The 17,817-nt window shown below is 50.0% G+C and overlaps 1 protein-coding gene across 1 annotated transcript in view; it reads right to left on the reverse strand.

Annotated features, from left to right (window-relative positions):
• Nucleotides 1-11,090, reverse strand: part of LOC137641332 (snurportin-1-like) — a 289,974-nt gene extending 278,884 nt beyond the window's left edge. Inside the window, exon 1 of the mRNA XM_068373778.1 lies at nucleotides 10,924-11,090. Coding sequence (XP_068229879.1) covers nucleotides 10,924-11,078 — 155 coding nt within the window. The 5' untranslated portion in view covers nucleotides 11,079-11,090. The remainder of the gene's footprint in view (nucleotides 1-10,923) is intronic.
• Between the last annotated feature and the right edge of the window lie 6,727 nt (nucleotides 11,091-17,817).

Genomic DNA, 17,817 nt, shown 5'->3' on the forward strand with positions numbered 1-17,817 from the left:
CGTCAACCACAAACATGGTGTAAGAACTCTTGTGGGGTGTGAGCATCATGTTCACACAATCCCACTCGTTTAATGCCCGGACTAAGGTAGACTGGGCCTGTTCCTTGGGATAAATAACAGTCTCCCTAGGGACTTTATCTAACCGGACCAGAGCCTCTTCGGTCAAACTGGCGAAGCCGGGGAAGGGGAATTGGAGTCCCGGCGGATAAAACTCGGTCCTCCAGAGGCCGGGTGCCAAAACCCTCGATGGTCAGCATGCCATCCGTAAAAGGAGAATGCCGAGCCATCTTCCAGGGGTTATTCTTGGTGAATGGTGGGAGCTTGGAAGCGTCGGGGATGGGGTATTGCTGCTGTTGTGGCAGCCCCGAACGCATGAGGCCTTGTACCAAGTTCTCTTTGTTGGAGATCCTCTCAGTGAGGGATGACATTAAAGACCCAATCTGAGAAAGAAGTTCCTTAGAAAAGGCTTTCGGGTCGAAGGGTTCCTCCGGGGCGGAAACGGGGGACGGTGTAGAAATCGAACCATGAGAGGTCGAAGATGCGGCAGAGGAGTCTTTGGGGACTCTAGAGGATGAAGCCTTGACCGACTTCGGGGATTTTGAAGACTTTCGGGTCTTAAGTAAAGGCTTACGGTGAGCCTTAACCTTCGGGGTAACTGGGCGGGGCTTGAAATCAGCCCCGGTTGTCCCCTGTAAAGAAGAATGAGCAGAAGTAGAAGAAAAAGTCGGGCTAAGGAGAGGAATCTTAGCCTGGGACCCACCTGCCTCACCTACCTCACTACCTACGTCCGGTTCGTCAAGAGCCATCGGTTCTATATCCAAGTTGAGGGTAGCGACGTCTTCTGTGATAGTCCCGCCCGTCTCCTCCTGGCCCGGGGCAAAGAGCAGGGACTCTATCTTTTCAATAATGGGGTCCGCCACATCCTTGGGGAACGCAGCCAATGTCTTGGCATTGGGGTAACTCTGAGAGAATGCAAGGCTGTTTAGCCTTTACATTGTGGGCGAACCCGCCGATCCAGACCTTGAGGGTCGCCAGGGCTGAGGTCTTAGCCGGCTGGGAGCTCTGAAAGAGAATAGACTATTACTGGAGGTAAGTGGTTTCCACAAGGGAAGTAAAATAAGAAGGCTTAGGAATCTCCTTGCGAAAACGAAGGCACCGAAAAGGGGACACGTTGAAAATAACATGAATGACAGAGGTTAAGACAATGTAAATTTAAAATTAACCATAATTCCACTTACCGAGTCTGAGGTGAGCGTGGAGGCCAGCTTGTAACAGACTACGCAATTGTCCGGGTGCCAGACGGTCAATCCATCCACAAGGATAGCACAGTGGGCGTGTGACCGACAAACGTCGTGGCCGCAGGGTTGGTGGAGGACCGCCGAGCAGGCTGTCATCGCACAGCGTACCGTCTGTAAAATAAAGATACATAAGTATCCCGTAGGTAAGCTAGAGGAGCCTGGGGGCTCCGGGAGCTTAAAATACACTGCTATAGCAGTGGGTAAAACATTCTCAAGCCGTAAGGGCGATAAAGCTAGAGGAGCCCGGGAGCTCCGGGAGCTTAAAGTACACCGTTATAGCAGTGGGTAAAACATTCTTAAGCCGTAAGGGCGATAAAACACTTAATAGTTAACAGAATAAGTCAATCCGTAACTATGATCATACAAGGGGGAACAGTCGAGTAATAGAAGTTTATATATATAAATAAAAGATAATCGTAATATGGTTAGGGATATACGTTGGCTCCGGAGAGAAAACTGAGAGAGCCCGGGGCTCGTGTTACCCTACCGGGGTAGGCGGGACTAGGGGGAAGGGTTGTCGGGGATCAGAGACTCACCGACGGGCTCAAGGACCTTAACCGAAAACTCGACAAGATAACTAGGTCCGGAAGCTACAAACGGGGATCCCGTAGATAAAATTGTTAACATCGAGTGGGGTCCGTGAAGTGCGGAACGCCACACGGGGAGGGTGAAGGGAGGGATCCTATAATGGGTCCGTGGGGTGCGGAACCGGGAGGTAGCATCCAGGAATAATATGTGTATATATAAAAGACATGGAACCCAAAACATAGCAGAAATCCCTCCCGCCGACCGATGGCCAATTGGAGCGGCGGGGAGAAAACGGCTACGGAGGGTAGGGGAAAACTATAAAATCTATAACATATAGCCTCTCTAACGTTCAAAGTCCGCTGGTGAAGGAGCCAGGCAATATCCCCGGGGAGGGGGGGGGATGGTGAAAGGGTACGAGAGAACTCGACCCGTAAAACAAAGCAGCTGACTCCAAGGCTCGAAGAGCGAGAGGCATCCCTGAAGTGGGGATGTAGGCGGGGGGAGGCTATCACGTGGACAGAGAGACCAGGCGTACCAACCTGGTCGAAGAACCACGACATATGAATGATCACTACAGATAGACATAACATAATATAATATAATATATAATATAATTGATATGGTATAAAATATAATGAGTAGGAAAGCATGCGAAATATAGAAAGAGAGGGACGCAAGGGAGAGGCAGGGAAGAGCCGAACCTTTCAGCGCGGGGAGGACCGAGCTGGGCAGGGGGGGCAACATAACACAAAGTCGGTGAGGTGCCGACATAAAAATATGAAAACAAACTGCCTCGCGAGAGTTCCACTCAAACTAAAGCAACTACTAGTCGTAAATATAATGTAACGTATCCGCTTATGATAAGAAAACGTAAGAACGTGGAGTAACATAAAAAACTAGCAGCGCCCGAAGGCGAGCAGGCATGCCAACCTAACACGAAATATGATACCGTAATATCATTACAACTGTATTGTAATTAACAGGATAATGAAATACCATAACAAAATAAAATAACACGGGGTGTGAACCGTGAATACCCAGATAGGTTCAAAACGAAAAACAATCAGTATGGAAGACTAATTGTAAGGCGTTAAGAACGAGAGAGAGAGGAGGTAGCCAGCCGCCATGGGGGTCCCGAAGCGGGGCCGCAAACAGTGAAAATTAAAAACTGTGATAAAATAACAACTAAGGGCAAGGCTACCTCCAAAGACTCAAAACTCATAGATCTGGTACTTAACTTTGACGGAGTGACAGTAGATTCCGACATCATGAGATAAATCCTGGGTAAATCCGGGAAAACACACACCGAAAAAGTGAACAGCGTAAACCAATGGTGCTATGAAAAGGAGTGACGTCACTCGCGTGGGTTGGACTGTTGGTAGTAGAGATCGGTGCTAGGGTGTTGAACGGCACCTCGCTGTACGGGGATATTGAGAGGAGATATCTAAATGGTGTGAGGCCTCTGGTTGTGATTATTCATCACGCCCCAGTTATTTATACCGACACCTTATTAGGTGAGCGAGCTGGGTTCAACCTAGCATTCCTAGACAATTTTTTCTCTGGTAAATTCATTGCAGTTTTTACCTTAGAAATTATGTAAAAGGAGCATTTCACTGGGCGGCACAGGTCGGAGCCCAGAAAAGCTAAGTTATGGTAAAGTTCACTTAGTGTAAGTTAGAATAAGTTACGGTAGTGTACGTTTATCGTAGTTAACCTCTCTACCTCCTCGCCGCCCGTCCGTCTCCTCTCTGCGTAGCAAGACCAACAACACCTGCGCTGGAGTTTCTAAGGTAAAGTGACGCTAAAAACCCTTTCTTAATTATCATTTTTTGATAATTATTCTTTTTTACATGTCTATTATCTAATTTAGTGTACATTATTCTCATGGGTAATTATGTGTAGTAATTTATTAAGGAGTTATCATAGGTTTTTGGGCTCAACCACAGATTAATCCTATTTCAATGTATTCTTATGGGAAAATTCGTTTCGACATCCGAACATTTTCTACATCCGAAGTCGGTTGTGGAACGGATTAAATTCGTATGTAGAGGTACCACTGTACCAGTCTTTGAGTAGGTAGCAGAGAAGACTTCTTGAGATTTACCAGGATCCCCAGATCCTGGCAAAGTTTCAGAAGTTCGTCTCGGTGTCGAAGAAGGGTTGACTCCGAGTTTGTTAGGATTAGCCAGTCGTCCAGATAACGGAGGAGACGGATGCCGATCCTGTGTGCCCACGATGATATCAGGGTGAACACTCTGGTGAAAACCTGAGGTGCTGTGGAGAGACCGAAGCACAGCAACTTGACCTGGTAGATCTTGTTGTCTAGGCAGAATCTTAAGTACTTCCTTGAAGACGGATGGACTGGGATCTGGAAGTACGCGTCCTTCAGATCCAGTGTACACATGAAGTCTTGAGGTCTCACTGCAAGTCTGACCGTGTCTGCCGTCTCCATGCTGAACGGAGTCTGCTTGACAAACCTGTTCAGAGCTGAGAGGTCGATGACTGGTCTCCAGCCTCCAGACGCCTTCTTTACAAGAAAGAGTCGACTGAAGAAGCCTGGGGACCCGTCGACGACCTCTTGGAGAGCGCCCTTCTTCAACATGGTCTCGACTTCTCCCCGAAGGGCTTGCCTCCTTGCCGATCCCATAGCAAGGGAGCTCAATGACACTGGATCCGCTGTTAGGGGAGGTAGAGATGTTATGAACGGAACGCGATATCCTTGACTGATTACAGAGATCGTCCAGGAATCGGCCCAGAGTTGCTGCCACCTGCTTGCGCAACTTTGCAGGCATCCCCCTACTGGTGGACATGCAGGGGGACTGCCAATCCTAGCATTTACGGCCTCGGCCACTCCCCCTAGGATTTTTCCCTCCCCTGGAGGACTTTTTGCCTTTCTTGTCTTTGACATGAAAGAGCTTTGACACCGTTGTCTTCGCTGCCGTTACCGGTTTCGTCGTCTTGGTAGGACGTGGTTGCTGGGTTGCTGGAGGTTTATAGGGCTTAGATGTTAAAGCCCTCTGCAGGAGAGAGTCCTGGTTGGACTTCCTCCACCTCTCAGCTGCCTGCTCCACGTCCTTAGGCTCAAACAGATTTCTCCCTAAGATGGAAGAATGTCTGAGCCTGCTTATCTTGGTGTTGGGGACTTCCTGGTGGAACCTCTCAGACACCGCATCTCGACGCTTCAAGATGGTGTTAGCCCACAAGTTCGAGACTTGGTGGGCTAGAAACTCGATGGTACGAGTGCCTGGGAGTAGAAATGTCTCCATGGCCTTCCTGGTACTTTCCTTGGACAGGTCCTCGGATCGTAGCAGGATGCCTAGCGACCGTAGAAAAATGTCCAGCCACGAAGTTGCCTGCATGGCACACTTCGCTACCTTCTCCTGGCTGAGGATCTCCGTAGCCGAGAAAGCCACCTACCGGGTGGAGTCTCTCTCAAGAGGGACTCCGTTGGTAAGCTCTTCCAAAGAATGGCGCCAAGGAAGAGATAGACAAGTCTCCTCCATGATCTCGAAGTACCTCCTCTGATGGACACGAGGAGGCGGGAGGAGTTTGTTCCCAGCGCTGGACCGGCTGGAGGAGGCAAGCTCGGAGAGCTGGCCCTCGACCTTATCTCTGGCACTCTTCCCCATCGGACCAAGGCAAAGCCGCACTGGCCTCAAAGGGGTTTCTGAGTACCAAAGACTCGGTCCAGGACCGTGACCTTGCCCTCACGAGGAGGAATGTCTGGATGCGAGAACCCGTTGAGATTCTTCATAAGGGTCAGAACTTGCCAGAAAGCATGTTCTGACTCCTGAAGCTCCCCTCCTGAAGGGCTGGCAGCGAAGTCTCCTGTCCCCGAAGGCTCTTCTCGGCGGGACTCGTGGACGTTCTCCGAGGGCTTGGCTGGCTCTGGTCTAATCCTCGAGGACAATTTCGGAACTGTCTTGGAGTCCTTCGACTCCCTCCTGGGAGGGATACAGGACTCCAGAAGTGATGGTGGGAGGCTCTTCTCCACCCCTACCCGAGAGGACTTCTCTGCGCGAGGTGGGGTTTCCCTCATTGGTGCAATGGGGGAACGCCTCACCTCACGAGACTCCCCTAAGGACGGGAAATCCTCGTCCGAAGGGGAGGGAGAAAAAGTCTGGGGGGGGGAGGGAGCCTTTCTCAGACTTCCGAGGAGTCAACTTCGCCCTTGGAGAAATTACCACGTCCACTCCTCCTCTCTTCCTATTCAGGGGAGTTGAGACTGCCACTGCTTTGTGTCCCAGTTCAGAGAGAACAGGCTTGAAAGCCTGTACGACCGCTCTGACGAGGGACCCAAACCAGGGCTGTCGACTGACAGCTGCGCTGTCAGAAACTCCCTCTGGAGGGAAGTGGAGGGAAGGGGATCGTTCGATCCCTAGGAGGAGTTACCAAAGCAGGGTTGGCCTGAAAAGAAGAAGGCAAGTTCCTGGACCTATCTGGAGTTATCCCTCCCTCCGGCGAGTGCGCTGTTCTGCAGTGACCTACCCGTGCGTCGTCTCACAGCCTCTAGCGTGGGATCGTATTGGTGGTCGCGCGATGGAATTCCGCCTAAATCGCGCGTAGGTGATAGCAAGGGCGCGCAGGCGCGCGGGCGAGCGATGGCACGCATAGGCGATCGATGGCGCGCGGGGGAGCGTTCTGAAGATAGCGGCGAGCGTGCAGCAGGCTGAATAAGCACTCGCACGCGTGAAGGCAATTGTTCGCGCGCCCAGGGGAAATATCCCTTGCGCGCTGGCGCGCATGAGGGCGCACATCTTGAACTGCAACAAGTGGGCGCGCGATGGCGCGTAGGTGACGATGATGGCGAGCGCCGACGAGCAGGGGAAGAGATTATCTTCCCCTTTGCGCCCAGATCCGAAGATCGTGGACGCACAGGAGAACGTTCACGCACAGGCAAGGGCTGGCGCGTCGGAGAATGCTGGCGCGTAGGCGAGCACTGGCGATCATGGGCGCGCATCAGGAAGAGGGCGCACAGTGGCGCGCTGGCGGGCAGAAGAGCGTTGGCGCACAGGTGAGCGCTGACGGGCAGGAGAGCGTTGGCGCACAGGTGAGCGCTGACGCGCAGGTGAGCGCTGACACAGAGGAGAGCTGGCGCACTCTAACTGGAACTGGAGCATGCTTTCGCGCTGGCACGTAGGAGATCGATGGAGCGCAGGGGATACCTGGCGTGTAAGGGACTTAGTCTCTAGGAGAGAAAGTCCCTTGTGCCCCGAAGGGACTGATGCCCGCTTGAAAACGGGATGCGTGGGCGCCCACAGCGCATCAGCGGCCAGGAACGGCGACAGCAGGTCAGCCGGTCTGGCGGGAGGAAGGTCGGCGCGTCCTTTGCAAGGACGATCTTCCACCGAAGGAGATCGCGAACGATCTGCAGAGAGGTCCAGGGATGTAGCTGGTAGAGTCGGTGATCGACGACGAGGTTCCTCTGCGGCGGACTGCGGGGATGACAAGCCGAAGAGGCGCCTCCTTACGCCCTTGTAGGGCGAGGGAAGGCCTCTACAGCGAAGAGGAAGGCGGGCTTTGCACCTTATACGCCCTCTGGGGGCCGTAGGATCAGCAAGCTGACCAGCAGTCCTCCGAAGAGGAGTCTGTCAGTGAACTCCCCCGAGGGGGAGAATCACCTGCAGGAGAGACCGTTGGACTTAGTTCCTCCCTCGAAGGATTTTCGGAGGGGGGAACTAAGCCTTCAGCTACATCAGGAGCAGAGGTTTGACCTGACTCGTCAGAAGCCTCTGCCACAACAACGTCGACGATAGACAGAGGATCGACCTCTGCTAAAGTCGGCAACTGTTTGACAGCTGCTCCTAACTTGATCATGTCAAACAGGGCTTCCTTGGAGGCCGAACCCTGAAGCCCCAAGGAAGCCCAAAGCTGTAACAAATCATGGTTAGAAACATTAACATGAAAATCAATATCCTCCGCTGGGGGAGGAGGAGGAGCTTCCTCGCTATGCGAGGCAACTCCTTCTCCCAAACCCCGAGATCGGTCAGCAAAACTGTGGCCTACGCTACCACTCGACAGTTTCTCGGAAGAAACTGATCGAGTGGGAACTTCGGAGGAGGTTTGGGGCACGGAAGAAGCAGCCTTGGTTATTTCCCCCTTCAGAGAATTCTTCAAAGGAGAAATATCCCTTTTGGACTTCTGCTTCCGGCACCTGGAAAACCTCTCCCACTGGGAGGTAGACCACTCTCCACACTCACCACATACATTATCTCTATCACACTGTTGGCCCCTACAGAAAGGACATAAAGTGTGAGGGTCCGTTTCGACCGCCGACATATAAGTCCCACAAGGGCGGTCAGGTAAACCAAGACACTTCCGCATCACAGAGGCCAACTTCACAAACACTCTGTAGAAAAGAAAAAGCAAACAAAAGATCAGTCAAAATGGCTGTCAGAAAGGCGAGGGTGACAGCAGACACGTCCGTCTAGCACCCGAGCCGAGAGCAAAGTGAACTCAGCACAGGTGTGAGGGGGGGGGGGAGGCAAGCTACCCTCCCTAACCCCCGCTAACTAGCGGTGGGGTAGTAAACCCTCGTTAAAATTCTAATGGCTGGTCATTTCAGCTACGCCGAAAGTAATTACCCATATTAAATAGCGTGGTTTGTATTTCAGTTACAGAACAAACTTTTTTTTTGCTTGTTTTTAAGAATACTGCATTTCATTTCAGAACCTTTCATTATGATGTCCCTTTCTCAGCCACTTTTTTAATCTTGCTAATAAGTCATTTATCATAATTTTTTTTTCTCCCACACTGTGTCCCATTATCAGTTAATAAATGTTCCCTTTCACCTAATGTTCTGACCCTTACTTGAACTTGAAGCTATCTAACCTTAAATTCAAGCTATTCACATATACTGCTCATTTTTCCCAGAAATGAATCAACGTTCATCTTACATGTTAATCCAGCTAGCCCAAGGAAAGGGAATTTAAGAAGGAAGTAAGATTCTAGCTGGGTCCCCTTGCCCAGTATAAATCAAGGGGTGGTGCCCAGTGCTCCGTTCTTTTGACCTGTTACCTAGGTTTTTGGGTATTCCACCGTTGTATATTTGTTGTGTAGTGAACGTTGGGTCGTGGTTGCCATTTGGACACTAGGCAGTTCAGGTGCTACCTTTGGCCACAGTCTGCAAACCACTACACCGTGATTCAGGAAAGCGAGTGGAAGGAAAAGTGGGGAGGTTCGGTCTTGCTGTTGATGGCCTCAAAGGAGTCAGTTTCACCCTAAAAGATAAGACAGTACTGGGACTCCTCTTTTCTTCTTAAAGGGAGAGACAGCCGAGGTTCTTTGCCGAGCAACCGCTGGGGCCGAAGGATATCAGAGGCTCACGGAGGCATACGAGGAGTGAGCTGAGAGGGCAGGCCCAACTGCCCAGGCCTGTTTGTTGACGCTGCTGCTGTCGGATAGATCCCCCAAAGGGAAGGGAACTGAAGGCTCCTGTTGAGGAGTCTTCTCTGGAACCACCGTTGGATAACGTGGGTCTGCCTTAGTTGCAGGTAACTTTGAAATTTTAAATTCCCCGGAAGTGCCCTTTCCCTCTTACCCCAGCGGTCACACTGCAATGCGTTTGCTGGAAGGGGAATGGGCCGGCGGAGACCTGTGTACTGTATTAAGACTCTGCCCTTCTTAGGTGAGAGGACTAATGGTCTGGAGGGCGAAAACCTATCTTTCCATTCCTGCTCCATTTCCTTGTGGACACCTACCTGTTCCTCCATCTGATGGCGTGACTTCTTGGAAGTCGGCGGAGGATGATGGATGTCGACTTCTATCTGCGCTTAAAGTTGCGTTGCATTGCTCCGTGTTGGCGAGCATTGCGTAACCGATGACGATTGATGAGGAGAGCTCTGGAGTGTAGACGAACGTTTGCGCATTGGCGAGTGCTAGCATGCTGATGAACGCTGACAAGCTGGCGATTGTTGCCGAGCTGACGAGCGTTGGCTAGATGACGCAGGTTGACGCGTCGCAGAACGTTGACACGTAAGCGGCAATTGATGATCTTGATGACGATGGGAATGCATTGTCCGATGATCTGTTGACGCGCACTGACACAATGAACGCTGACGCTTGGGTGACTTCTGACGTGGAGAGTGCTTGCAATGGCGAGAGCCAACAGCGGATACCTTCGCTGATTTTTTGCGAGATTTGGCGATGGGCACCAGGCGCGCAACTAGGTGAACGATGATCCAAAGCGACGCATTGCTTGGGGCAATGGTGCTTGGTGGGAGACAGATGCGTAGGCTGATGATAGTGGGAAGGAGCATGACGAGTAGGACCATCGAGACCAGCAGGAGAAACCCGCGCCGGTGAATGGTACGAGTGATTGGCACAGGCAAACGGTGAGACATTGAGTGACAAGCGGTAGGAAGTCGGGAACCAGGAGACAGACGAGCACAAGGTCGGCGAGTCAAAGGTTGGCGCGCAGCAAGATGACGAGCTGGAGAGAGGATGAATCCTTCAGAAGGACAAACATCCACCGAGGGGGATCGCAAGCGATCCTCGGGCGGAGAGTCCTAAACTGAAGTTCATGGACTAGTGGCTGCATTATCAGGAGAAGGTCCGGAGGTCGGGAACCAGATGACGTTGAACGAAGAGGTTCCTCCTCTGAGGAGGGCTGCGATGGGAGCAGCAGAAGAAGGAGCACACTCACATCTGATAAGAGAAAGGAAGTGCGTAAAGCAATGGTTGTATGTCTTACGGCTAAGCCTTGGGAAGAGGTGGAGAGTGGACACGTCCGATCTCAATCAGCCAAAAGAAGAAAGTGAGGCAGCTCTGTGAGCTGTAAGTAGAGATAGGTGGCTGGGCCAATCACAACAGTGGGAAGGTAGGGTTGCCCCCTCACTTTTTTTTTTCAGTCTATTGGCTGCCTTCCAGCTTCCCCGAAAGATACTGTACAGTATATCCTATGTAAACAACGGAAGGTTTGTTAGTGTGGAAACAAACAGTACTTTTGGTTTAAACAGCCCTCGACCCAAAAGCTTTAATCATAAAAAGAAGGCACAATTAAAACATGTACAGCAATTCATACAGATATACAGTAGATCATTCAAACTAACACCAATACTACAGCATGCACTACATATCACGTCATTCAACTACTTACTCTTTTCTTGCCTCTAGGACTCTTTTTCTTCGTTCCTCTTGACAAGAGCCAGAAACTTTTGCTTTGTATAATGCAAAACGCGGATGTTCCGCGTGAGGTGTGTTTGGGTGAGATGTCACTTCCACGCTGCCAAAGTTGACCAGTAATTCATCCATAGTGACAGAAAAATCCTGAAAGAAATTATGAACTTCAGACAACATCTATTTCAAAACCTCATTACATGAATGAAACAATTATTTCTAATCTGATTACTTTATTAGTTACAGTACTACTATAATAAGAATTAATATACAGTATTTAAATGAAATCATTAGAAAATTCACTTTTTAGCTCATGTCTTATATTGCTTTTATGAAATTGAGCACAAATTATACAAAATCGAAAGCAGCCAGTTAGTACAAACTAGAATTGTTCCTTCACTCCATACAAACCCTGGCTATTTATAGGGCTAAATGTATTACTTTCGGCCATAAGACTTTTAGCAAATAACCACCCAACCCACTAGTTAGCAGGAGGGGTGGAGGGGTAGCCGGCTACTCCGCTCACTCACACACCTAGGCTGATCACCCACTTTGCTTTAGGCTCGGTGGAGAACAGATGTTGCCATTCTCCTCCACCACTGCCCTTCTTGACTTGCCATTGACTAATAACTTTATTTCTTTTTTCTTTTCAGGCAGCTTATGATTCTTCCTGACCAGCCTCTTGAGGGTTGCACTGCTGTACCTTTATGTCCTCCGTAGAGATACACCTACACCACCTGTGTCCGTACTGTAGCGGCCGGCGTTGTGATCAGGTCAACACCTGCTCTGTGTGTCAGGAGTGGTCTGCCTCCCAGTGGGAGAGGCTTGGGCATAGGCATAAGAAGAAGTCTACCATAGATTCTTCGCCTTCGGGGTCTTCCTTGAAGTTGAAGAAATGCTCGAACTTCTTCATTGAATCCCAATCTCGAAGCTCCTGTTGATTGGTCTCTACCAGGGAACGATCGTATAGAAGCGTAAAACGTTTAACTCCCGGTAATTCTCAGGGTTCAAGGGACAGAACTGCTTCCCCTGAAGAAGCAGTTCTCCACCTCCCCTCAGGCAGCGTCTGCTCTTTTTCTGACATTTCACAGGTCTGCCTATTGCTGGGAATGGCTGGTTCCCCGTTGAATGAGGCATTAATGGAGCTTCCCCTCCTGGGTGCTGAGAAGAAGCGGACACCTTCTTCCTCAGAGGTGGATCCGTCATCGATGAGTGCTGTTCATGGTGACCCTGGATTTTTTGCCGCCTTGTCCGCAAAAGAATCTCCCCCATAGCCTTCCCTTGCTGAGAAACTCTTCCGTCAGGGGTGGAGCAAAGTCAGAAGCGACTCTCTCCTGCAGGCGGTCGCCTCTCTCCTCCGCGAGTAAGGTACCCCATAGAGACTCAGTTACAGAGATCTTTCAGAGACCAACGCACATCTCCTCAGACCCTGTCAGATCAGGTTTCCTCTGTGGAGGAACCTCGCCACCGCCGACGTTCCCCTCAGGAGGACCGTCACTCTTCTCGGGAGTGCAGTACACCTCACAGCGATAGACGATCTCCTTCCCCTGCGGTAAGGAGACATCTCTTCAGTCCTGCAGAAACCATCGTTCTCCGGCCAGACGTTCGCCTTCGGGCCCTCGTCACCACTCATCACCTTGTGACCATCACCCTTTTGCTCGTGATCGTCACTCTAGACCTAGTGACTTCCACCCCTTGCGAGATTGCCAGTGCCAGTCTTGCTATCATTCAGCAAGTGCTTGTCAGTCACCAGAGCCTCAGGCCTCTCCTAGAACTCTCCGTTCTTCACCTCCTCGGCGTTCGCCAACCTCTCGCCGCTCATTTGTATTTTTCCTAGCAATAGGGGATATTACTTTCGGAAAAGCTGAAAGACAAGCCTTGAGAATTTTAGCGAGGGATAACTTCCCAAACCGCTAGTTAGCAGCAGGGGTGGGGGGTAGTCGACTACCACGCTCACTCACAAACCTTGGCTGAGCAGCCCCTTTGCTTTCAGGCAGGACTTTTTCAGGAGACAGGACTGGTGGGTCAATTTATATACTGTACAGGTAAATAGCTAAAGGTTTGTATCATTATGAAAAATAAAAATTACCTTCAAATTTGTCATTATTCCGTCACTAAATACAAACCCTTTTTTATAGGATATGACTTACCTCTAAGGAAGGGAAGGAATTAGGCATTTGACGCGGGGTTCTCACCTAACATATAAATCATAGAAAGTAGGAACCTTGCTCTCGCTATATTAGTTGTGCTCTGTACGATTATCGACCTGCGCAAGCTGTGTGTTTGTTATACTAGCAATGTGGCTGGTCTAGCAATAGGATCTCGGGTCATAGGAATCTGAGAGTACTGAGACGTTATCCAATAGCCCACCCTGCAAGATGTATTGGGGCTGCAACAAATATTAAAATTTCTATATTTAGGATACACAAGGGAAGTGGATCTTACCTGCAGAGAAGTGATTTAAGCTGTGCTGAGTACAGTGGAGCTGATTTCCCAGAGGGGGAGAGGTGAAGGAAAGAAAGAAAACTAGTCATCCTACTTATTCAACCTAGTCTAACCAAGGTAACCTCAGTGCTCAACCCTCATCTACTTGTCCATCAAGGAGCTTGAGTGCTTAGACCACTATGTTATACAGCCACCACAGGACCTCCGTGTTCCCGTGAGTTACGTCTTGTAGGTAGCGGGCGATGAAAATCGTCTGACGCTTCCACATACCCCTTGCAGTACCTGCGCCACAGAGTAGTTCCTTTTTAAGTGACAGGGACGTTGCAATGCCCAAACATCATGAGCTCTGGGTTGTCCTTGTGGAGGAGGGGCAGGATTAAGTCCAAGGTCAATGCCTTTGCTAATCCATGATAAGATTGTGTTCTCCGATACCCTCCTCTTGACATTCCCTGTGTTAACAAACATTGCTAACACACAGGGGAGAGCTGCTGCTGTTCTTTAGGTAAACCCTCAGACTCCTCACTGAGCAAAGTACTAGCGGGTCCGGGTCTTTGGTTACATAAAAAAGATCCCGAAGGGTCTGAATTTTGGATCCCCCTACCCTAGGATTTTTTAATCTTGGCAATATACTTAGGGACGAAGCTGAAAATAACCTCTCCCCATCCCCTGGAATAGGAGATGTCATCTGATAAACTATGCAGTTTACAGATTCTTTAGGACGAGGTCAAAGTAAGTAGGAACACCGTTTTCAGAGTAAGGTGGTGATCTGTTGCCCGGTGTAATGGTTCTTAGGAAGCTGCTTTTAGAGACTGAATGACTTGAACCACGTTCCAAGGAGGAGGTCTAATCTCCAACTAGGGACAAGTCATCTCAAAATTTGTATGAGAGAAATTTCCAATGAGGAGGAAATATCTACTCCCTTCAGATTAAAGGTAAGACTCAATGATGAGCAGTAGCCTTTGACTGTCAAAACCAAGTGAAGCATTTCTTCCCGAAGGTATACAAGGATCTCTGCTATTGTTGGAATAGAGGCATCGAGGGGAGTGATACCCCTTCCAATACACCAACAATAGAAAAATTTTATTTTCATTATAAAATAAATTTTTGAACATATTTACCTGGTAGTTATATATATAGCTTACGTCTCTGACGTTACGACAGAAAATTCAAAACTCGCGGCAATCGCCGATTGGATAGCCAGGTGTACCACCTGCGCACCCTAGCAAGGTACCTTGGAACCATCCCCTGTTCCCTCATATTTTCTATGCCTCTAGTCTCTAGAGGGGAGGAGGGTGGGAATTTAATTATGTATAACTACCAAGTAAGTATGTTCAAAAATTTATTTTATAATGAAAATAAAATTTTTAAACACAAGACTTACCTGGAAGTTATATATATATAGCTGATTAACACCTTTGGTGGAGGGTTAGAGACAGCCAATATAGTAAGGATTTTTTACAAAGAGTTAATAAACAAACTTAAGGGTTCGTACCTGATAAGGAAGCTGACTTCAATGAATTCTTTCATTATGTCCGCTTTCCTTATGAGATACAGCGATCGACCCAGGGGGCTGAAGACCTCTAGGAGCTGTCAAACCGGTCTAAAAACCTCTATGTGACAGGACCTCTTCCAATACGCTTGTTCCGGGCACTCTCAAGGAACAAATTGACCACCTGACTAAAATCAATGATTGTGGGAAACTGTCGCAATCTCCACAAACAACCATAAAAATATGACAAATTCGGAGATAATTTGTATTTTTCCTAACCATACAAACCTTAGCTATTTACATTGGGTTTACCTTTTAGCGTAGCTGAAATGACGAGCCAATAGTTTTTAACGAGGGTTAATTACCCCCGCGCTAGTTAGCGGGGGTAGGGGAAGGGATAGCTTGCTAACTCCCCCCCCCCCACACACACACACCAGTGATTTGCTTCACTTCACTTAGAGGTAGGACTTGACTTGGGGGCCAGGGTTGGCGGGCAAATATGTGTAAATAGCTAAGGTTTGTATGGTTAGGAAAAATACAAATTATCTCCGAATTTGTCATTTGTTCCGTAACCGAAATACAAACCACACAATTTACATTGGGTGACTTACCCCTTAGGAAGGGTGGAAAGTCCGCAGCCTTACTGACTTCGGCTTTGCCCGGGGACTCCATCCTTCAGTGAGTAGCACTTGAGAGAAGGAGCCCTTGCACCTCACAAGTTCCTTGCATCGCAGGAACGAGTGGCCTACATAAGTTGTGTGTGGAGGAAAGTGTGACTCGTCCTATGAAGTTGACCTTGAGACCTTTAGATAGGAATCTAGGATAGGACGTTCCCAATACCACCTCGTCAGGGTATGGGGGACGCAACAGTATTAAGCTTAATACTAGGAGCACAAGGAAGCATGTGTTACCTGCAGAGGTCGAGGTCAGCTATGCGAGGACCAGGATGCTGCTTCCCCAAGAGAGGGGAGAATGAAGAAAGAAGTAAGGGTCAGACATACTCTTTCATTCACGCAGACTAAAACCGGGTAACAACGCCCTCAACCTACTGCTACTTGTCCATAAAGGAGCCTGAGGTTAGACCAGCTGTTGTGCAGCCACCACAGGGCCGACAGAAAACGTATTGAGGCTCCTGTGGGTCACGTCCTGCAGGTAGTGGGCTGTGAAGGTCGTCCGACGCTTCCAGACCCCAGCTTGAAGCACCTGCGTCACAGAGAAGTTTCTCTTGAAGGCCAAGGACGTAGCAACACCCGATATCGTGTGCCCTAGGGCGACGTGACGGAGGAGGGTCTGGATTCAAGGCGTGGTGGATAACCCTTCGAATCCAGGCTGAGATGGTGTTCCTGGTGACCCTCCTCTTCGTCCTGCCTGTGCTCACAAACAATGCTCGCACTTGAGGATGAACTGCAGCCGTTCTCTTAAAGTAGTACCTCAGACACCTCACTGGACATAGTAGCAGCTGGTCTGGGTCGCTTGTTACAGAGCGGAGACTCGCGATCCTGAAAGAGTCGAACCGAGGATCCGGCACTCCAGGATTCTGAATCTTGGCCACAAACTCAGGGACGAACCTGAACGTTACCTCCCCCCATCCCCTTGAATGGGCGATGTCATACGGGAGACCATGAAGTTCACTAACCGGCTTGGCCGAAGCCAAAGCGAGCAAGAAAGCCGTCTTCCAAGACAGGTGGCGATCGGAGGCCTGGCGTAATGGTTCGAAGGGAGGTCTCTTAAGAGCCCTGAGGACCCGAACCACGTTCCAAGGAGGAGGTCTCACTTCCGACTGGGGGCAGGTAAGCTCATAGCTACGTATGAGTAAAGAGAGCTCCAGCGAGGAAGAAATGTCCACGCCCTTCAGCCTGAAGGCCAAGCTTAAGGCTGAGCGATAGCCTTTCACCGCCGAGACAGAAAGGCGCATTTCCTCCCGCAGATATACGAGGAAGTCCGCTATTGCTGGAATAGTGGCAACGAGTGGAGAGATACCCCTCCCACGACACCAACCACAAAAGACTCTCCACTTCGCCTGGTAGACTCCCTCAGAGGACCTTCGCAGGTGCCGAGACATTCTCTCCACAACCTGTTGCGAAAAGCCTCTCTCCGCGAGGAGACGCTGGATAGTCTCCAGGCGTGAAGCCGTAGCGAGGCCACGGCCTTGTGAGGGACGTTGGAGTGGGGTTGTCTGAGAAGCTCGTGTCGTGGAGGAAGCTCCCTCGGAAGCTCCGTCAGGAGCTGCAGAAGATCCGGGAACCATTCCGCGTGATGCCATAGCAGAGCTACTAGAGTCATCGAACAGTTGACCGATATTCTGGTCCTGTTGAGCACCCTTCTCATCAGACAGAACGGTGGGAAGGCGTACACGTCGATGTTGTCCCACCGTTGTTGGAAAACATCTTGCCAGAGAGCCTTGGGGTCCGGGACTGGGGAGCAGTACAGAGGCAGCTTGAAATTCAACGCTGTCGTGAACAGGTCCACGGTCGGGGAACCCCATAAAGTCAGGACTTTGTTGCTATCTGAGGATCCAAAGACCACTCGGTACTCACTATCTGCGAGGCCCTGCTCAGACTGTCGGCGAGCACATTCCTCTTGCCATGAATGAAGCGAGCTGATAGTTTTATCGAGTGGACTTCGGTCCACCTCAGAATTTCTACTGCAAGATGGGATAGCTGCTGCGAAAAAGTGCCTCCCTGCTTGTTGATATAAGCCACTACCGTGGTGTTGTCGCTCATCACCACCACGGAGTGACCCGCCAGGGTCCGTTGGAACTGTTGAAGAGCCAGAAAGACGGCCTTCAACTCTAGCAGGTTGATGTGCAGGCACTTTTCTGATTCTGACCAAAGGCCTGAGGTCCTCTGGTTCAGAACGTGCGCCCCCCACCCTTCTTTTGACGCGTCCGAAAACAGAGTCAATTCCAGGGGGAGGACGAGAAGACTCACTCCCTTCCGC

This window comes from Palaemon carinicauda, chromosome 5, assembly GCF_036898095.1.
Source record: "Palaemon carinicauda isolate YSFRI2023 chromosome 5, ASM3689809v2, whole genome shotgun sequence".
In the NCBI taxonomy this organism is placed as follows: domain Eukaryota; kingdom Metazoa; phylum Arthropoda; class Malacostraca; order Decapoda; family Palaemonidae; genus Palaemon; species Palaemon carinicauda.